We start from the raw sequence: 21,259 nt of genomic DNA on the forward strand, positions 1-21,259 counted from the left end.
ACTGTGCGATGTTAAAGTTCCCATGAAGAGCTTTTTAGTCAACATGACATTGTGTTTGTGTTGTAGGCAGCCCGTTACAGTCCTTTGGTAGCTTGGAATGTTTCTCCACTGGGTATCACTGAGAGAAGCTGACCATACTGGAGCAGCATAATTAACCAATGATCGATCAATCGTTTTATATGTTGATAAATGAATTTCTTAACAATTTACCTGACTTTAATCAGATGGATCAATGTTGAAAAGATATTCCTGATGTAAAAACCTCATACGGCTTGGAATTATTCCGCTTAATTTCCCAATAGAAATATCGTGTTGGTAGGTAACCTTTAGCTTATTCAAAAGGTGGTTCTAAAGAAAACTGTAGAGAACTAAAAGAGCTTTTTATACATTTGTAAAAGCAAGGAACCGGTGAAAGGATTTCTTCCTGGCGTTGGATTAAAATCAGATACATTCTTCTAGAAAGTGTCGATTCGTAAAACTCCGAAAATTTTCACCGTCAAACGACAGAAACGGTAAGCTCCTCAGATCCTCTGATCTAGCTTACTCGAAGTGACCCCTATGGACCATCTATTCTATGCATACTTCCTTGAACTTGGTATGTTTGCAATCCGGGAGAAAAGAGGATGAATCCGACATGCCGGGACTATAAACTTGTGGTGTCAAATGTATCCTCGGCCTTTTCTAGGAAAGATTTGACCTTGTGTCGAAACAGAGAGCTGTATAATGTGGTTCCTCGGATTTTGTCATATCCCGGATAATAAAGCGGTCCCTTCGGGGTGTGGCTGTGGTTTAAACCCAAATTCACGGGAAGATAATGTTGGTTAAAAAGCTACAACATGGTGAAATCTATATTTCTGGATAAGTCGGGACTTTCTCTGTTCATACCAGATTTACCATAGTGTGTTGTCTACAGAGAGTGGTTGTAAACAGAAGTAACGTTTTTGCCTCACGGAAGTTACGAAACTAGCAGCAATGGTCAGAAATTAGATAGCTCGAGTACTTGAGTAAAGTGATTGTAAGACATAAAGAGGCCATGGTGAGTCGTCTAACAGCTCACTCAGTGGTTGTAAAAGTACCTCCTTGAAATAAGGCCGTCATCGCAGGTGATCACTTAAAGCACTTCGACTTATGTGAATAATTGTAGACTATGTTATGAATCAAACTTTCATGTAAACGAATGGGCTATTTCGATTTCGGTTCTACTGCTGTTATTGAAGCATCTTATTCGCTAGTGAATTCCAAATGAACAGTAGGAATATATATATTTGATAAAACCTTAGTAAAAACCAATTACAGCAAAAAAAAAAAACTATATAAAATCCAGTAAAAGGCCGAAAAATTAACCAACCATATTATTTGAAATCATGCTAAATTTATAAGATATTTTTAGCTTTTAATATATTAAACAGTTTTGAGTGTATAAAGTATACTTTATACACTCAAAACTGTTGTGTTTTAACACTCGTATGCATTTTCATGTCTAATAGGAAGAAAAAAAACCCCCCAGAATGAAGTGGGGAATTTTTTGGTTGTTATTTTTTCTGTTTTATACTATAGGATTTATATACTAGAGAAATGTTTAGACATTTAATGACATCATTTAAAGCTGAATTGCACAATGGCAAAATAAAGAAAAACAATATTGTTTATGTACAAAATGTCAGACGAATATGTTTGTACACAATCATCCATCTTATGTACAGTAGACGGACTCATTCTATATGGAAAGTAAAATCGCATGTCTATTTCATAATTTAATTTGCTTTGTTTTATAATGATTCTTCAAAAAATTACGTTGAGACTAGCAATGGCCGACTATGAACAAGAATATAGTCTAGACTATATACGGGAGTTTAGTTCAGACTATGAACGAAACTGGACTATAGCTCAGATTATAGACGAGATTATAATTCAGATTTTAGACGATACTATAGTTCAGAATATAGAAGAGACTACAGTCCAGACCATAGATAGATCTATTCTCCAGACTATAGACTAGAATATAGTCATGATTATAGAGGATACTATAGTCCAGTCTACAGACGATAGTACAGTGCGAACTATAGTCAAGATTATAGTGCGTACTATAGTCGAGATTATAGTCCAGAATGAATGAGACTATAGTTCAAACTATGGACGAGATTATAAGTGAGACTATAGATTATAGACGAGACCATATTGTCCAGACTATAGTCGAAACTATATAATCTAGTCTATAAATAAGCCTATAGTCCAGACTATAGACGATACTAAATCTAGTCTATAAACGAGACTATAGTCTATACTTTAGACGAGAATATAGTCCAGACTTTAGACGAGAATGTAGTCCAGACTATAGACGAGGCTATAGTCCAGAATTTAGACGAGAATATAGTCCAGACTACAGACAAGATTATAGACTATAGTCCAGTATATAAACAAGACTATAGACGAGACTATAGTACAGTATAGATGACTACATTACAGTACAGACTGTAGACGAGACTATAGTCAAATTTAGATGAGGATATAGCCCTGTTTATGGACGAGACTATAGTCGAGAGTAATGACGGGGCTGTAATACAGAATATATACTATTGTTCAGACTATAGACAATACTATAATAACACAGACCATAAACTTCACTATAGTTCAGACTACGAGACTACAGTTCGGACAATAGTCCAATAGGCTTCCGAAGAGAGCATAGTGCGGAAAATAAACGAGATTGTAGTGCAGACTATTGACGAGACTATAGTCGAGAGTAATGACGGGGCTGTAATACAGAATATATACTATTGTTCAGACTATAGACAATACTATAATAACACAGACCATAAACTTCACTATAGTTCAGACTACGAGACTACAGTTCGGACAATAGTCCAATAGGCTTCCGAAGAGAGCATAGTGCGGAAAATAAACGAGATTGTAGTGCAGACTATTGACGAGACTATAGTCGAGAGTAATGACGGGGCTGTAATACAGAATATAGACTATTGTTCAGACTATAGACAATACTATAATAACACAGACCATAAACTTCACTATAGTTCAGACTACGAGACTACAGTTCAGACAATAGTCTAATAGACTTCCGAAGAGAGCAAAGTGCGGAAAATAAACGAGATTGTAGTGCAGACTATTGACGATACATTAGTCAAGACCATAGCTGATACAATTGTATTGACTATAGAAGAAGTTATTTTTTAAAACATCATATGACATAAACAATGGTTTTCGAAGCTAGTAACTCAGGCACTATTATTTGTGAGTCGGTCTAATGTACAATTATAATATTTGCAAGGTTACCTAAATGTTTTGTATGAATGAAATTTTGGTGGCGAACAAAATAAAAAACAGAAAATACAAATTTGAAAAGAAATTTATTTAAAAAGTAAAAAAAAATAAAACTTTTTGCACACATTTTGAATTTAATCGTATGTGAAAAAGAAATGGTTTGAAAAAAACTAATAAGATTTTTGAATACGAGGGTAGTTGGACAAATTCTTCGGTGAAAATTTACATGTCTAGACATGTAAAGAAAGTCGTCAGCTAAATACATAAGTTTAGTTCACGGTTTTAGATGTTAGCTTTTACATTAATTTGTGTCAGAAATTTATTCCATTCATCTAAAAACTATTTATAAAATGTATAAATTAATATATTTTCTTAATTTTAAATAAAAATAGAAATCTATGTACGTATAAACTTACTCATTTAGACGTTACCCTTCCCAATAGCTGCATGTCATTTGTAAAATTAATTAGAAAAACACACATCTAAGCCATTGGACTTTGAAATTACGGTAGTCATATAAATGATATAAAATAACAAAAATATACTATACTAGATATTTATGTTTGCCAGACCAATAAAAAGTATAAGTGAAATTTTTAGACCTTGAATTTTATGTCTAGAAGAAAAACAATATTTAATACATTGACTTACAAACATACATATGTATGTATGTACGTACGTACTTAAGTCAACACAAAAACGCACATCGCCTTAAGTTGTTAATTAATCGAATTAGAAATGTTTTAGCTGGTTTTCTTTCATTTCTTATTTTCAATAATAACGTCTATAAATAGTAGTTAGTAGGAAAGTAAATAATATTGTAACTTATACAGAACCTACCCCAAAGTCCAGGGTTTTACGGTTAAACGCATATGTACAATGCACGTTGCTATGTGTGTTTGTATTTTTTTTTATAGTCGTATTATAAGTAAAACATATATGTATGTAAGTATCTGTAAGGAATTATTCTATATATTGATTGTTTATTTTTTGATATGAAGAAAAAAATAAAATGTAGGTCTTATACTAAAGTAAAACAAATATCTTAAATAATCCAAAAACACTCACCTACTATGACAATAGGGGTTGCCAAGCAACAAACATATACCGATATTTTAATAGAATTATATTGAAAAGTTTTGCAAGGTTTAAAATAAATTTGGCCAGACTTAGATGATACTATAGTTCAGACTGTAGATGACACCACAGTTCAGACTATAGACTTGATTTTAGTCCAGACTATAGATGAGACTGTAGACCAGACTACTAAGGAGACTATAGTCTATAATCCAGACTATGTATGAAATTAGAGTCTATACTCCAGACTATAGACGAGACTATAGCCCAGACTATAGACGAGACTATAGCCCAGACTATAGACGAGACTATAGTCCAGACTAAGACGAGACCATTGTCCAGAGTATAGACGAAACTATAGTCCAGACTATAGACGAGACTATAGTAAAGACTATAGACGAGACTATAGTAAAGACTATAGACGAGACTATAGTCCAGACTATAGACGAGACTATAGTCCAGACTATAGATAAGACTATAGTCCAGACTATAGATAAGACTATAGTCCAGACTATAGACGGGACTATAGTACAGACTATAGACGGGACTATAGTCCATACTATAGACCGGACTATAGTCCATACTATAGACGGGACTATAGTCCATACTATAGACGGGGCTATAGTCCATACTATAGACGGGACTATAGTCCATACTATAGACGGGACTATAGTCCGTACTATAGACGGGACTATAGTCCAGACTATAGACTATGCTCCAGAATTTAGACGGGACTATAGTCTAGACTATAGACGGGACTATAGTCTAGACTATAGAAGGTACTATAGTCCAGATTATAGACAGGACTATAGTCCAGACTATAGACAGGACTATAATCCAGACTATAGCCGAGACTATAGTCCAGACTATAGACGAGACTATAGGCGAGACTATAGTCCAGACTATAGACGAGACTATAGCCCATACTATAGGCGGGGCTATAGTCCATACTATAGACGGGACTATAATCCATACTATAGACGGGACTATAGTCCATACTATAGACGGGACTATAGTCCATACTATAGACGGGACTATAGTCCATACTATAGACGGGACTATAGTCCAGAATTTAGACGGGACTATAGTCCAGACTATAGACGGGAATATATACCAGACTATAGACGAGACTATAATCCAGACTACAGACGAGACTGTAGTCCAGACTATAGACGGGACTATAATCCTGACTATAGACGGGACTATAATCCTGACTATAGACGGGACTATAATCCAGACTATAGACGAGACTATAGTCCAGACTATAGACGAGACTATAGTCCAGACTATAGACGAGACTATAGTCCAGACTATAGACGAGACTATAGTCCAGACTATAGACAAGACTATAGTCCAGACTATAGACGAGACTATAGTCCAGACTATAGACGAGACTATAGACCAGACTATGGTCCAGACTATAGACGAGACTATAGTCCAGACTATAGACGAGACTATAGTACAGACTATAGACGAGGCTATAGTACAGACTATAGTCCAGACTATAGACAAGACTATAGACGGGACTACAGTCCAGACTATAGAGGGGACTGTAGACGAGTCTATAGGCCAGACTATAGACGAGACTATAGTACAGAATATAGACGAGACTTTTGTTCACACTATAGACGAGACTATAGTACAGCCTATAGACGAGACTATAGTACAGACTATAGACGAGACTATTGTCCAGACTATAGACGAGAAAATAGACTAGCCTATTGTTCAGACTATAGACTATTGTCCAGACTATAGAGGAGAATGCCAACGATACTAAATAATTCTAAGACAAAGGTGATAGTGTGCGTTATAAAAATGGCAACACTTATTACCCAGTACTTGTATAAAATATCAATAAGTATGGCAAGTCACTTGTGCGTAAGAAACGGGAACAAATATTTATCGGAAACAGAAGATGAAAAAAAAATTGAACGACATAAGCAGAAAAATGTGCTTATACTGTAGAAGTGAAATGTTTACATTTAATCATTTTTTTTTTATTCCACCATTCAATCTTTCGTCTCGAAAGAAAAACAAACTTTAAGAGAAAAATTTTAAGAAAACTAAAAAAATAATAATAATAAAAAATTCATAATTTATAACAGGATGTCATATTGAAAGAAATTCTATAAAAAATAGTTGCAAAACAATAATACATATTAGTTCAAATTTATTTTTATATACAGAGTGTGTTCAGACAAAAAAAACTTTTTTGAAATGAAACCAAAGTGAATTTTTTTTGTAATAAATTTTATTTAACTAGGTAATTTTTTAAGTAAAATATTAGTTTTAGTAAAATTTCTACAAAATTATTAAAACAAATGAGTTTTTTTTTAGAATTTAGAACTAATTTCAAGTTTATTTTTAGCAAATTTTAATTAATATTTTTTTTATTTTCTTTGAATTAAGCAACTACTGTTTATATTGGTGTTGACATTATTTTCATTCACAAGTTTTATAAATTTTTATTAAAAATAGCTTGAGTTGCAAAAAAGAATTAAAGAAAAAATGTAAATAATGCTTAATGGATTTCAATGCAAAAAAATCTAAACTAATATAAATAAAATTTTTAAGTTTTGTTTACATTTTCTTAATGAAATGAGAAAAAAAAAAAGTTTTAAATTATTAATGAAAATTTGTGTGCTTTTACAAATATTTATTGATATGTATAATAAGCAAATTTCTTCTCTTTCTCTTTAACTTTTAGTATATTTATGTTTATTTAACTAAATTAAAAATTAAACAAAATTTTCTCTTTTGTTTATATTTAGAAACATATTTTTCTAATTTATCTCTATAACAAATTTAAAATATATTATGATGACGAAAGTGTTGGTATTTGCACTCATTGTGAGTATTAAAATAGGCCAGAAAAATTTAAAAAATAAAGATTTATACTTTCATATTTCACAAGATTGTGTTTTATAAAAAATATATGTATATTTATATAGACAAAAAGTGTATAACAAACATTTGAAAATATATAATATTTTGAAATTTATTATTAACAATAATAATTCATCTTAAAAGTTTGTTTACGGTTGGTTAAAAAGATCAAATGTTTTTGTTTTTATTTGCGTCATTTTGGCATAATTATTTTGTCAATTTTTTAATTGGTTGCGTTTTAAATGATCAACATATAAACATATTAGAATTGATGAATCATATCCGCTAAGATTTTATGCTTATAGATTTCTACAATATCTTAATAATGAAAATTTAAAGAAATAAAAGTCTTATATTCGATTAGACATAGATTCTACCAAATACACGAAGTTTATATACACCGACAGCCAAGCAGCCCTATGGTTTATAAATGGTATTTATACCACACGAATACCACACAACCTTGAATGCCGGACATATCATAACGAGCTAAATATTCCAGAATAGGAGTTAAATATTCCAGAATAGCATGGAAAGAAACCGACACTTGTATTCCCTTCATGTAATCTAACAGAGAACGATTTGTGGCACACACAAGCTTCACAATCTAGGTGGCCTTTTTTTTATTCAATTCGAAAGCTGTTGGATTGTAACCTCTGTATAAATTCTATACTGATTTTGCTTGCTGCTATTCGTAATTAGGAACCATAGATTCCATTAGTTCAAATTGGTTTTAAAACTGTCTTATCAAGGCTTAATTACGATTGCTGCTTGATTAACCTTAGAAACTGTTTCATGTGTTTCATAAGATCTTGTCATTGCCTGGCTGCTACCGATTTATAAAGCTTGTCTTAGGACGCTATACATCCCTTGTATGTGGATTAGATGTAATGAGTTCTAAATCCTTAAAGGGAGAAGACATCTCATACTAAAGCTATAGTCTGGTGCTTTTTTTGTATTGACGTACATCATAGATGTATTGAAGTCACACAGCAATCACAACAGCATACCTGGAGTACTAATGGTTTAGTTTAGCGCTTACACAGCCTCTCCTAATCAAATTTCAACCTCACCTGCATGTGGTGTAATCGGCCGATAACTAACGAGGTTCTGACGACCGGCCATGAGCGGTATAACCCTCCCCTGAGTTGAAAAGGAAATGTTCAATTTAATATGCAGTTCTAGGATCTTATTGGAAATCACACTAAGATAGGATAATAACGGCCAGAATACGCACAAGAGCCGGAAACTTGACGTGTGTGCAATGCTATGCACCAAAGAAAACCACTGACCTTGCCATGAAGGACGACTTTTATAGTCAAATAACCTCGTTATTGGTGGAACGCACTTTTCTCATAGAAATGATCACAAAGTTACGTGGGTATCTCCAGACCATAAAACTCAGAATTAGATTGACCACATCACCATTAGCAAAACCTGGCGAAACTGTTTGCTAGATGTGCACAATAAAAGAGGATCCGAATGCAATAGAGACCATCACCAGAAAGTTGTTCCGAACGCAGGGATAGATTTCAGATGGAACATGGGATCTGCTGTCGGAAAGGAGCAAATGCAATGCAGACCTGAACAAATCTAAAACTCATAGTGAAAGAGCGAGATTATAAGCGACATACAACCGATGAGTCAAGCGTCAATGGGTTGATAACCTTGCTAGGGAAGCCCAAGTAGCTTTAGAGCCCCACAGGAGCCGCAATTTATATAGAATTACTAAACAGCTAGGTAGGAAGGTGTTCTCCTCTATCAAACCATTAAGAACAGCAATGGAGAATTAAAAACATCGAAATGAGGACAACTAGATGTTTGGGCGGAACACTATTCAAAAATTTTAAACACCCCAACATCTACATGCCACTGTCCCCAACACATCGAAAGGCATGACATACCTACTGAAACCCCCATCCTTTTTGAATGGTGAATAAGGTAATTGCGAACATACTGAACACTCGCCTGGCAGATGCTCTCTCGCAAGACATTCGCAACAAACAAGCTGGTTTCCGTCCCAACAAATCTCGACAATCCGTCGAATGAAGCACACCACTGAACCTTGTGTTCATCGACTTTGAAAAAGCGTTGGACCCCCTACATCATTACGCTTCTACAGGAATGCTACCTATCGCATAAAGATACAAAAAGTCATCCTATAGCTTTCAGTTTAAGATTTCGCCAAAGGGTGCAAACTATCTCCCCTGCTATTTAGCGTAGTGATTGATATATGTTACAATAACAAAATACAACACATAAGTTACTGGTTTAAATTAAACTATGTATATGAAATGGTTCAAATCGGAGGGTTTACAGAAACCACCTTCAGGGACTACCTGCTTCCTATATGATGATTCTAAATAAAGTTTACTGTTAAGCTTTTTTAGGGAGCAAATAAGAACGGGACACTTTGTTATTGACAATCATACCAGAAGAATGGGTTTCGAATTCAATGACTACTGCAGAAGTTGTCATAATGAGGAGGAAGAGGAGACTATAGAACATCCGACATTCACTGAAAACAGAGAACATTAATTTGGCTCTGCTGTTCTCTCTTTTACGGAGGAGTTATTTGATATAAATCTTAAAAATATACAAAATAGAACCGATTGGTCCAACTCTGAAAGTAGTGAATAGTACTATAAAGCATTCAGATGGATCCACGTGAGCCACTTAAATACAGTCTCAATATCTGTCATCATTATTGACAACCCTACAAATGCAGAGAGTTCAACAATAAACTATGGAATTTAAAAAAAAAAAATATTTAAATCAAAACATTTAAAACATTAGCTTTGTTCCTTTACTTGTCAAGTTTGCAGGTTTTTACCAGAAATTGTAAAAGAGAACAAATTTGAGCAATTAAAATTATTTTCTCTTTGCCAGAACTTGCAGGTTTTAGCCAGAAAATTTTTTCCTGGCAAATAGAAAAAAAATTGTCAAATAAATTATTTGTTTAAAAAAATACATTAAAAACAAAAAATGTTTGATATTTTTGATTTGTTTTCATAAAAAAAGTATGTGTGATTGTAGTTTTTCAATTTTATTTTAATTTCAATAGAAATTTTTATGAATAAATTCAATACAAATTTATTGAAAGAGAAATTTTGTTTTTTCTGTTCCCGTACTTTTTATAAGTACGAAGAGAAAATTCATTAATTCTCTTTAGCCAGAAAAGTTCTGGAACAAAGCTATTATATTTGCATAACATATAATATTGATATCCTGTTATTATACCGGCTAATATTGTTTACATTGCAACTTAATTTAAAGCAATTAAATTCATGTGAAATATGCAAAGCAAACAAATTAACATGGTCAATCTGTACATAAAAACAAAATTTACAATCTCAATGTGTGACAAAAAAAAATATTCATAAAAATAACCAAATTTTTATTAAACCAAAAATGAAACCTGATCCAATTAATAAAGGAAATAAACAACTACGTAAACAGAATATTCATTTTGAGGGTTTGATATGGCAAACAACTTGTATGATTGTAAAAAAAAGTAATAACAATATTAACAAACAAAATATTTTAATTTGCATACACTACAAGTAAAAATAAATATGGATATTACGAAGAAAAGAAAACAAATAAAAACCCGAAAAAAATAACAAATAATTGAGTCATCAACATACGACCGAAATGGTGTATAAGGAATAATTTACAAAAACAAAATCAAATTTGTACTTAAAAAGATGTTTAGCACTGGAACGAACAAATTCTGATTGTTGTATGGACATTTTAAGTGTAAATGAAAATGTTAAACAAAAATTTTATTTAAATAAAAAATTACACAAAAATATGGATATAAAATCTGGTATGAAATATATATAAATTGTTAATAAATATACAGTGAATCAATTAAGTAATTTGCCTATGTAAAATTTTATAAATTTTAAGAAAAAACTTTATCTGAACAATTATTTTTAGCAAAATAAAGCAATTTGTTTGTTGTATTTTTTAAAGAATATCTTATGTTTTAATTTTCTACCATAAAAAGTAAAATCGTGATATTAATTAACGAAATTTTTGATAAAATGTGAACGTATTGTTAATTTTTAAGGTCAATAAAGTATTTTGCTTTTTAGGTTTTTTGTTCATTTTTTTAATATTGCTGCATTATGTATTAGAATAACATTTTTTAGATATTTTAGTAGTGGAACGACTAAGTTTGGACATTTCTCAACCGATTTATTATCCTATATACCTACAAGAATTTTTCAATATTTGACTTAACATGAAATCTATCGTTTCTTTGATTTAATTTCGAAAATAATAAGTAATTTTGAATTGGATACATGATATATTAGGAAATCAATGGATTTGGACCTAGAAAAAATTTTTTGTGGGGTATAAATCTATAGATTATAACAGAAATAATCTGGGGTTTTGGTCATTTTGTATTGATAAACAAAAACTACATTACGGAAAACCCCTCTATTTGGGGAGTACTGTGTGAATTTCATTTAGAATTGTATAATATTGATTCTTATTCAATAAAGCTAACACTAAGTACCATCCTAGCCACTCTAAGTATGGGGATATCACCGTATACCACTATAGAACTATTACATGCTAGAATCTTGATATTCTACCTCATATTTTGAATGCATTATTTTATGAATAAAATACAGTAGGCGTAGTTGGATTTGGATAGTAATTCTTGATTTGGGTACTAACTATATATAAGTATATGTATTAGCTGAAAAATATTGCTTTTGTGGATCTTAGGTGATGAGAACCGCCTTTATTTGTAAATATCTAAATTAAGTATTTTTCCCGTACCACACGATAGTTCACTTTATATTGTTTCCAAGCAACCTAAGGTCTGTTTAGAGGTCTAAATTTAAACATAGTGTTCTTTTAAGTTCGTATATGGACTTTGGAGAAGATAAATGAGGACTTCAATGGTTTTTGCTAGGATACAAGTCGCTCTCCTTTGGCAGTTAAAGATTTTGAAAGACAAGTTAGTGCGTTTTTTTAATAATTCTTTGTGTTATTTCATCAATTTCTATATTTTATATTTTTTAATGATTGATTAAACATCTCATAATTGAATTTCATTGATTTATACTTGTTCTAAAAATCTAAACTAATTTTTTATATTGGAATTGCCTCATTATTTCCCTTTAAACGTTTTTAAAGCAAATAACTACACAGTTTCACACAATAAGGAATGATTTTTGAAAATTACAATTGAAAAATACTTAACACGTGTCCTTTTAACAATAAAACAATAAATTCCAAAAAGCAATTAAAAAATAATTTGAAAAACCCAACGAAATTAACTGGAAATTTCAATATGCAAAATACTTTATTGACGTGAAAATTTTGATGAAAAATAATAAAATGCAACAACAAATGCACAAAAAATTTTATTTTAATATTTTTTTCTTGCTTTTCCATTCTACACAATCTCTATTTTCAATTGGAAAACATAAATTTACTTTTTACCTGTTTTTTTGAATTTTATTTATGAACAAAAAACAAAATTCTCTTAAAAAAAGTAGGCAAAAAACTTAGTTGATTCACTGTATATACATCTATTCATTAATTTGAAGATTTAATTTGAAAGAAAATGTCGAATATTTCTATAGATATTGATACAGATAACCATTTGAATGATGATGCTCAGTATTTTCAATGATATTGAAACGGTTAAAGAAATCGAATAGAAATTTCGGATATTTTGACCTACAAAACCTACAAGTTTTTTTTTCACGTTTTTTCATTATGTTTCTTGGAGTTTTTTTTTTTTGGAGGAACAGTGCCTTGAGTTTTAAGAGTTTTTAACTCAAGCGACATTCTAGGCTTTGTCAGAGGATAGGATTGGCTATTTAGGCATAGAATTCCCTTCCAATACTATCAACATTCTTTCTCTATTAGAATAGGAATTCATTAATTTTACACTTATCTCTCCGGCTTTTCTATCTTCTTTATGTTTATTTTTTGTTTCTTTTTAAAGCGAATCACAGCGGATTCTCTTGGGTTGTATATCTTTTTGGTATACAACCTTTTTAAACTAAACTCAATCTCATCTGTTTTCAAAATTGGTCATGTTTGAATAGTTTTGGTACATTCGTAGTCATGCCATGTCTAAAAATCTTTTCAAAAATCAACATAAAGGTCAATTCGCATGATGTCGGTGGCTAGAACCTATATATAGCATTCGCTCACTCTTTTTCAAATCCATATTGATCGATGACGCCGCCAGATAAAAATTTACTTTTTTGGTATGCACTGGAAGCTCATAGATCTTGTTGCTGTTTTTGTAACAGTTTTAACTATACAATTTTATCCTGGGTTCTACGTTTAGGATCAAGGCAAACACTTCTACTGAATAACTCCATAAATCTGTTAGGCTAGGTCAAGACGATAAGACGGGGATGCTAAGATCTAAGTGGGACCAGTAGCCGTTGACCCTGTTGTTTCTTTTCGATTTCGCGGCCAGTTTTTCTGCTATAGGAAGTGGACGACGTCAAAGTACAACATTGATGAGTTAACCTGAAGCCGTATTATTGATGGCGTCACTACCAATATCTTTCGATGCTGTATACGAATTATGATCCAATGGATCTTGCATGGGATGACTCCTTCAGATGAACTGTTTAGTCAGCAAATCATTATGTTTCTTGACTGGAAGGATCTTCGTTTTCTGCTATAGTGTGCGCGAATTCATGCGATAACCTCAAAATGCGCTATTGATGGCGTCGCTATGAATGTCTTTAAAAGTTGCTGCATACAAATATTTGACGTTAATGTTGAGATGACTTCTCCGGTGACATGCCAGGATAAACTGTTTAGTCTGCATGGTATTATATTCCTTGACTGGGATGATTTTTTGCATGCAACAACTAAGATCTCAATTAGATTTGACCGCTGAGTTTGCTCGAATAGGACAAAAGAATGTTAAAAAATTTTATACCATTCAGTTAGTATGGGTTGCAGAATTTTATTTAATCATTGATTTCAATGATCGAAAATTAATGGGATAAGAGACAGAAAGAAATTGGATTAGATTTCTTTATATTATAAACTCATTTTTATTTACTTCTTTATCAATAAATTGCCTAACGTTCGCAGTTCTGGTAATACAATTTCGAAAATTTTCAGGATGCGAATTTCCAAAGTACGAGATTTCTAAATCCTTTATAAATCAAGGGATTTTCCTGCTAGCTTCCGTAGTTTTCACTATATTTTGCTCTCTTATCTCGGATATTGGAAATACTGCAGCAAAACTTCACTTACTCGATAAGCAGGCAAATAATATTAGATCAAAGTGCAAGTATTTACTTTTGGGGTGAATAATTACTTTATTCGAAGGGTTTCAAAATATAATTTAGCCTGTTGGCTTACTCAAAGTTCGATTAATTAGTTATTTTATCGAGCTTTTTGAAAAGGTTTTTAGCTGAAGGTTTAAATCAATGTTTCAATTGACTACAAATCCTATGCCACAAATTGAAATAATGTATTGTTAATAAACTTCATCCATTACCAAGTAATGTATGAAATAATTACATTTCCAACTCATTACCAAAATGCGAAAAATATAAAAAAAATTTTGTTTAGATTTGTGCCGAATAATTTGTTGATATTAGGTTTGTTTTTATTCTGGTTTGAAAATCCGGGTTCAGTTTAACTCTAGTAACACGCACAAAAAGAAAAACATTGCGCATATATAAGTGCGGCTTCATTGATGTATATTTGTTTGTCCATCAAAAATTTATTCGTACACATAATTACTTTAATCATTCAATTAATATATGCCCAGAAAATATTCTCTATATTAGAGTACATTTAATAGTTTCTATCATCAATCTTGCTAGAGAGGAAGGGGAATCATTTTTGAACAGAACACATAGCTACTGACAAAATACCAACTATTCAGGCCTGTCACAGAATTCCATTGCAATCGAAAGTGATATTATTTAAGACCTGATTAATTTGGGTTAATTCCATTTTTTGGTAAATTCCGTACAATTCTCCTAAGATCTTAGATCTCAGGACTTTAGAAATCTGATTTTAAATATGAATGAATTTTGATTCAGTTGGTTTACTCCTCTACTATTGTATACAACTAAACAATGTGTCGCTCGATTAGATAAACAAATAAATCTTCTGACAATAACAAGAAATAAGAAGAAGTGGCAAATAGCAAAATAATAAATTACTAAGAATTAATAAAAATTAAAAAAAAACAAAACAGACTGTAAAATATTCCCAAGATTAAATCAAAGTAAATTTATAAAGTAGACTCATTTGAACAGCTGACTATTTTTTTTAAACTTGCTATTTGTGGACTTACTTGTCAAAAATGTTTATGTTGCCATATTTGTTTTCATTTTAACGCTTGCTTTTGTACAAATTTCTGAGTAATTTGTTGTATTTAATGTGAAAAAGTGTATTTTAAGTGTATAATATTTTTAAAAATGTTCTAATTTTTAAAAAATAAAGAAAACTCTGTGACTTTTAATATAAATAACAACATATTTTTGGAAAGTACAACAATAATGCCATATTTTCCATTAATTATTGGTTCATTTTTGTAAACAAATTTTGACAAGTGAGTATTTCGAACAAAAACAAATTGCCTGTGGTTTTTGTAGACGTTTGTTGTACAACAACTCGTGTCGCTACTTTATTAATTTACTTTGGATTAAATGAAAAATTAAAAAAAAAATTGCCGCCAATTGTTGTTAGACAGTGGATTGTGATGTTCATAATGATGATGATTACGATGACGTGATGATGATGATTTGTAGTTTTACAACTATTTTACACGTCACACTGACCTTAACACCGTATTGTAACCAGAACAAAAAAGCGGGCGTGCGCCACATGTGAGATTGAAAACGGCATGCTGTGGGAGAATCGTACCACAATATGTTTTTGTTTTATTTATATTATTATTATGTCTTTGCGAGGAAAAGAATTTAGGGGAATCGGGGCAATTTATATTACTGTGTGTTTTTTTTTTTTTTTTTTTCTTAAATATTGATGGTTAAGAAACAGTTGGCATCTGTTCGTCTGTCATCGTATATTATAACAATGTTTATATGCAAATTCTCTAAAAGATTTATGAATTTAGCAAAAAATCTATTTACAAGAAAAGACCGGGTGCTGAGCTGGTATGTCTGTTGGTGATATATTTAAGATTTTTTTCAATGCACTTGGTTTGTTTTTAGCTGAAAAACAGCAAAAATGATAGAACATTGATTTTGAGGGTATTTTTCTAAAATGTAAAAATGTCAAAGAGGGACCAAGAAATAATTTTAATAAACGTTTTCTTGTAAATAAAAATAGAATAAACAAAACATAGTCAGACCACAGATGACCATTTTAAGGACCTATAAGTCAATTTTGTTTAAAGTGATATTTTGCTTTAAATATTTCAAATTGATGTGTAATGGGCGTAGTTCAAAATTAATTATATTTTATTTGGAGAAATCGATAACAGAGGTGAATGGATAGTAAATGGAAAAACGGAGGGATTAAAACTTCTGAAAAGACACTGAATAATATATTCATTACATCTACATACTTTAATAACACTTTAATCATTTATTCCTTTATTGCTTGATATGACATTTTTAATAAAAATTAGACAGTATAAGTATCCATTGATCTAATTGAGCTCGAAACCCTCATTAATATACTTATTCAAGGTTTTAGAATAGGCTTATTTTACACAATTTTTAATCAGAATACCAAACTTACTTTTCTACTCTTTGGCATCCCTGTAACTCTCTAGAACGTCACAATTTCAAATTAAACAGTTAATAAATATACATTTTTTAATAATATAATATATAATAAGAGAATTCAGACAAGTACCTCTAAATATTTTTATGTCTGGCTATAAAACATTCCTTGCGTAGATGTGTTTTTTCTTCATCTCACGCTTTGTGAAATTTATATCTTTTTTTCCCCTTAATTAAAAATAAATATTACTTAAGGTTGTCAGATAAGAAAACAAATATTTGCCAATTTTTATGAAAACAAAAGAAAGATGTATGATATTTATGTTTAAATTTGTATTAACCAAAAAATATGTAAACGAATTATAGTGATATTATTTACACTTCCTGAAATTTACTAACTGAAGAAAATCGTTATGTTCATAAAAATGTTCTAGAACAGCATGTTCTTGTACATTTGATCAAATTGTAGTGTAGTCTAGTCTCTAGACTGGACTACAGTCTAGTCTATTGTATGTACTATATTCTAGATTTTAGACTAGACTAATACACTATAGTCTATTTAGTTTATTCTATAGTCTGTATAATAATTTAGTGCATATTCTAGACTAAAGTGTAATTTATACTCTTGACTGAAGTATTGTCTATAGTATAGTCTATAGTTTGGATTATAGCCAATATACTGTTTGGACTATAGTCTAGTCTATAGTCTGAAATACAGTCTATATATACTATACTATAATCCAGACTATAGTTTAGTATATAGTTTAGTTTACAGTATGGATTATAATCTTGTCTTTAGTCTTGACTATAGTCTAGTCGATAATCTAGGTTATAGTCTAGTCGATAGCCTGGACTATATTCTAGGTCATTATCTGAACTATAGTCTAGTCTGTAGTCTGAACTGTAGTATAGTCTATAGTTTATGGTCTGGACTATAGTCTGGAATATAGTCTGAACTATAGTGTAGTCTGTAGTCTGAACTGTAGTCTAGTCTATAGTCTGAACTGTAGTCTAGTCTTTAGTCTGGACTATTTTCAAGTCTTTAGTCTGGACTATAGTCAAGTCTATAGTCTGGAAAATAGTCTGGACTATAGTATGGACTATAGTCAAGTCTATAATTTGGTCTATAGTCTGGACTATAGTCAAGTCTAAAGTCTGGACTATAGTCAAGTCTATAGTCTGCACTATATAGTCAAGTCTGAAGTCTGGACCATAGTCAAGTCTATAGTCTGGATCATAGTCAAGTGTATAGTCTGGATCATAGTCAAGTCTATAGTCTGGACAATAGTCAGGTCTATAGTCTGGACTATAGTCAAGTCTATAGTCTGGACTATAGTCAAGTCTATAGTCTGGACTATAGTCAAGTCTACAGTCTGGACTATAGTCAAGTCTATAGTTTGGACTATAGTATAATCTATAACCTGGACTATAGTATAGTCTATAATCTGCACTATAGTCTAAAACATATAGTCTAGTATATATTTTGGACTATAGCATAGTCTGGACCATTCTATAGTCTCGTCTATAGTATAGTTTGGACTACAGTCTTATATATATAGTCTAGTCCATTGTCTGGATGATATAGAATTATATAGTTTAGTTTAGAATTTGAACTAAAATCTGGTTTATAGTCCAGTTAAGTATTGATTATAGTCGGTGGTGTTGATTATAATCTAAAGTGGTCTAAACTCTAGACCATAATCTATTCTATATACTTGACTATAGTATATACAGACTAGTCTACAGACATGACAACAGTCTAGTCAATAGATTATATATTAATCATAGACTCTATAGACTGAACTGTAGTCTAGTCTATAGTCTGGACTACATTATGATGAGTATATAGTGTGAACTTACGTTTAATCTATATTTTATAATCTAGTCAATATTATTTAGTCGTCGGACGAAACGACATATCAAATTTTTAATATCCTCCCCTAACATAGTGCTATTGCATACAAATATATTACAAAAAATAACTACTTTAAATTAAAAGAATATAAAACGTTATTAAACAATTTTTTGTTCTAATAAAAATTGTATGTGTTTTAACTATGAATAATTAAATAAAGTTTGTAAAAATATAATAACTAAGTAAATTTATTCCAAATGTAAATATTTTTTCGTTAATAAAAGTTTCGTATCACGTACGCATCTCAAGTAAACAAAGAAGTTGTAAAATGTAAAATTATAAATGTTAACTTAACATATACTGTTAATACTTGTTAACATTTGCACAAACAAAACATATGTACACATGTATGTATGTAGTACAAACAAGTGTATGTTGGTTTGTTGGTGTGTGCAATGTTTATAAATACACAAAATACGAGAGGGAGGGACATTCCAGACGACGACTAGTTAACGCAAAATGTATTTGGGTAGTTCTTTCCATTATTATTCATTTAATTTCAAATGCGTAAATTTTTACAAAACCGAATTAAGATGATTACAATGAAAAAAGAAAATTACTAAACTAAACAAGTTAAACAAAATATTTTTTCTGCTCTTGCTTTAATGTTTCTTTTTATTCTTTCTAATGATGAATTACACTCACCTTTTCTGTTGATTTGCCAATTGTGGCAATAATAAATTTTGAGTATCATTTAATTTGTTGGAGTTTTTGTTGTTGTTATTATTGTTATTATTATTATTAAATGTATTAAATTTAGTCGATGATGTTGTTGTTGTAGTGTCATCAAATGTTGTATGTTGTGGCTGATTTATTAATGAATCACTATTCGCCGCACTGTTAACGGCACAATTACCAAAATTGATTGCATTTGTAAATAAAATGAAAATCAATGCATTCAAAACCAGGGGACACCAAGTACGACGAAACGAAGAACGTGTCGCGTTTAAACAACTCGTGGTTAAGGAGGAAGAGGCGGAGGAGTGGATTTTAAACCCTAAAAGAGGACGCGCCATTGATTTTCCGCTTTTCACTTTATGTTTACTACCACTAATACTATTACAATTACTATTAGCCGTCATTTTTATTGATGAACGATGGCCAGAATTTTTTCTGGGGGTCATCATCATCATAATTTCATTATTTTCATCCGTAGCATTTTCACTATTGGAATTTCTAGTCCGTCTTTGGCAATTTTCTGAACGTGGCAAAGGTTTAACTTCCATAACTTTATTTTTATTCTTAAACAATTTCACTGTTTTTTTCTGTTCACTTTTTTCCTTTTTGTTGATTTTATGAAAATTGAAAGAATGATTATATTAAAATTAGCACTTTTTTGATTTATTTATCAAAACACTCGCGAGGCAAAGAAAAATAAAGATTTTTTTTATTTTTTCTAACCACAAAACGCACAAGAAAATGTGTTCTTTTCTGTATTCTTCCCGACTGGCACAACTTCTCTCTTCGCTGTATTCTGTTTGACTAGTTTTATTATTATTTTTCTTTTATCCATTCTTCTTTCAATTCTAAAGTGATGCCAGTTAGTTTGATTAATTAGTATTGGCCAGTGTAGCGATTTATCTAAAAACTTGATGTTTAAAAAACGCATTTATGTATTCGAGATATAAAATTTATATAATATAAAATTTTCAGTCAAAATAGAAAATTTCCAAACTAAAATGGAAATTTTTAACATTTTTGAATAGTATAGATAATTTTGGAACAAAATGGAACATTTTCGAACAAAATATTTAAAAATTTTAAAATAGAACAGAAAATTTTTAATCAAAATAGAACATAATGATAGAAAATAATGAAAAATTTTCCACAGAAATAGAAAATTTCGACAATTTTATATAAAAAAATATATAAAATTTCGAAAATTTTATATAAAAAAATATATAAAATTTCGAAAATTTTATATAGAAAAATATAAAATTTCGAAAATTTTATATAAAAAAAATTATATAAAAAAAATTATATAGAAAAAAATTTTGAAATTTTATATAAAAATATAAAAGCTGAAAATTTCGAAATTTTTCTATAAATACGAAATTTCGAATTTTTCTTTTAAAAAAGTACATTCAAAAAATTTCTATGAAAAATAGAAAAATTCCAACATTTTCTATAAAAGATAAAAAATAAAAAACTTTTTAAAATTTTCTATAAAAAATACATAGTAAATTTTTTATAAAAAATAGAAAATTTTGAAAATTTTTTTATTTTTAATCAAAATAGAAAATAATGATAATGGAAAATTTTCTATAGAAATAGAAAATTTCGACAATTTTATATAAAAAAATATATAAAATTTCGAAAATTTTATATAAAAATATATAAAATTTCGAAAATTTTATATAAAAACAAAATTATATAAAAAAAATTATAT

General features: G+C 30.4%; 1 protein-coding gene across 1 annotated transcript in view; it reads right to left on the minus strand.

The window, feature by feature from the left end:
* Positions 1-20,354, minus strand: part of LOC119606719 (metal transporter CNNM4) — a 35,064-nt gene extending 14,710 nt beyond the window's left edge. Inside the window, exon 1 of the mRNA XM_037960281.1 lies at positions 19,516-20,354. Coding sequence (XP_037816209.1) covers positions 19,516-20,096 — 581 coding nt within the window. The 5' untranslated portion in view covers positions 20,097-20,354. The remainder of the gene's footprint in view (positions 1-19,515) is intronic.
* Between the last annotated feature and the right edge of the window lie 905 nt (positions 20,355-21,259).

Source organism: Lucilia sericata, unplaced genomic scaffold (assembly GCF_015586225.1).
Source record: "Lucilia sericata isolate MDLA Ls3-8-SP2 unplaced genomic scaffold, ASM1558622v1 Contig000616F_arrow, whole genome shotgun sequence".
In the NCBI taxonomy this organism is placed as follows: Eukaryota; Metazoa; Arthropoda; class Insecta; order Diptera; family Calliphoridae; genus Lucilia; species Lucilia sericata.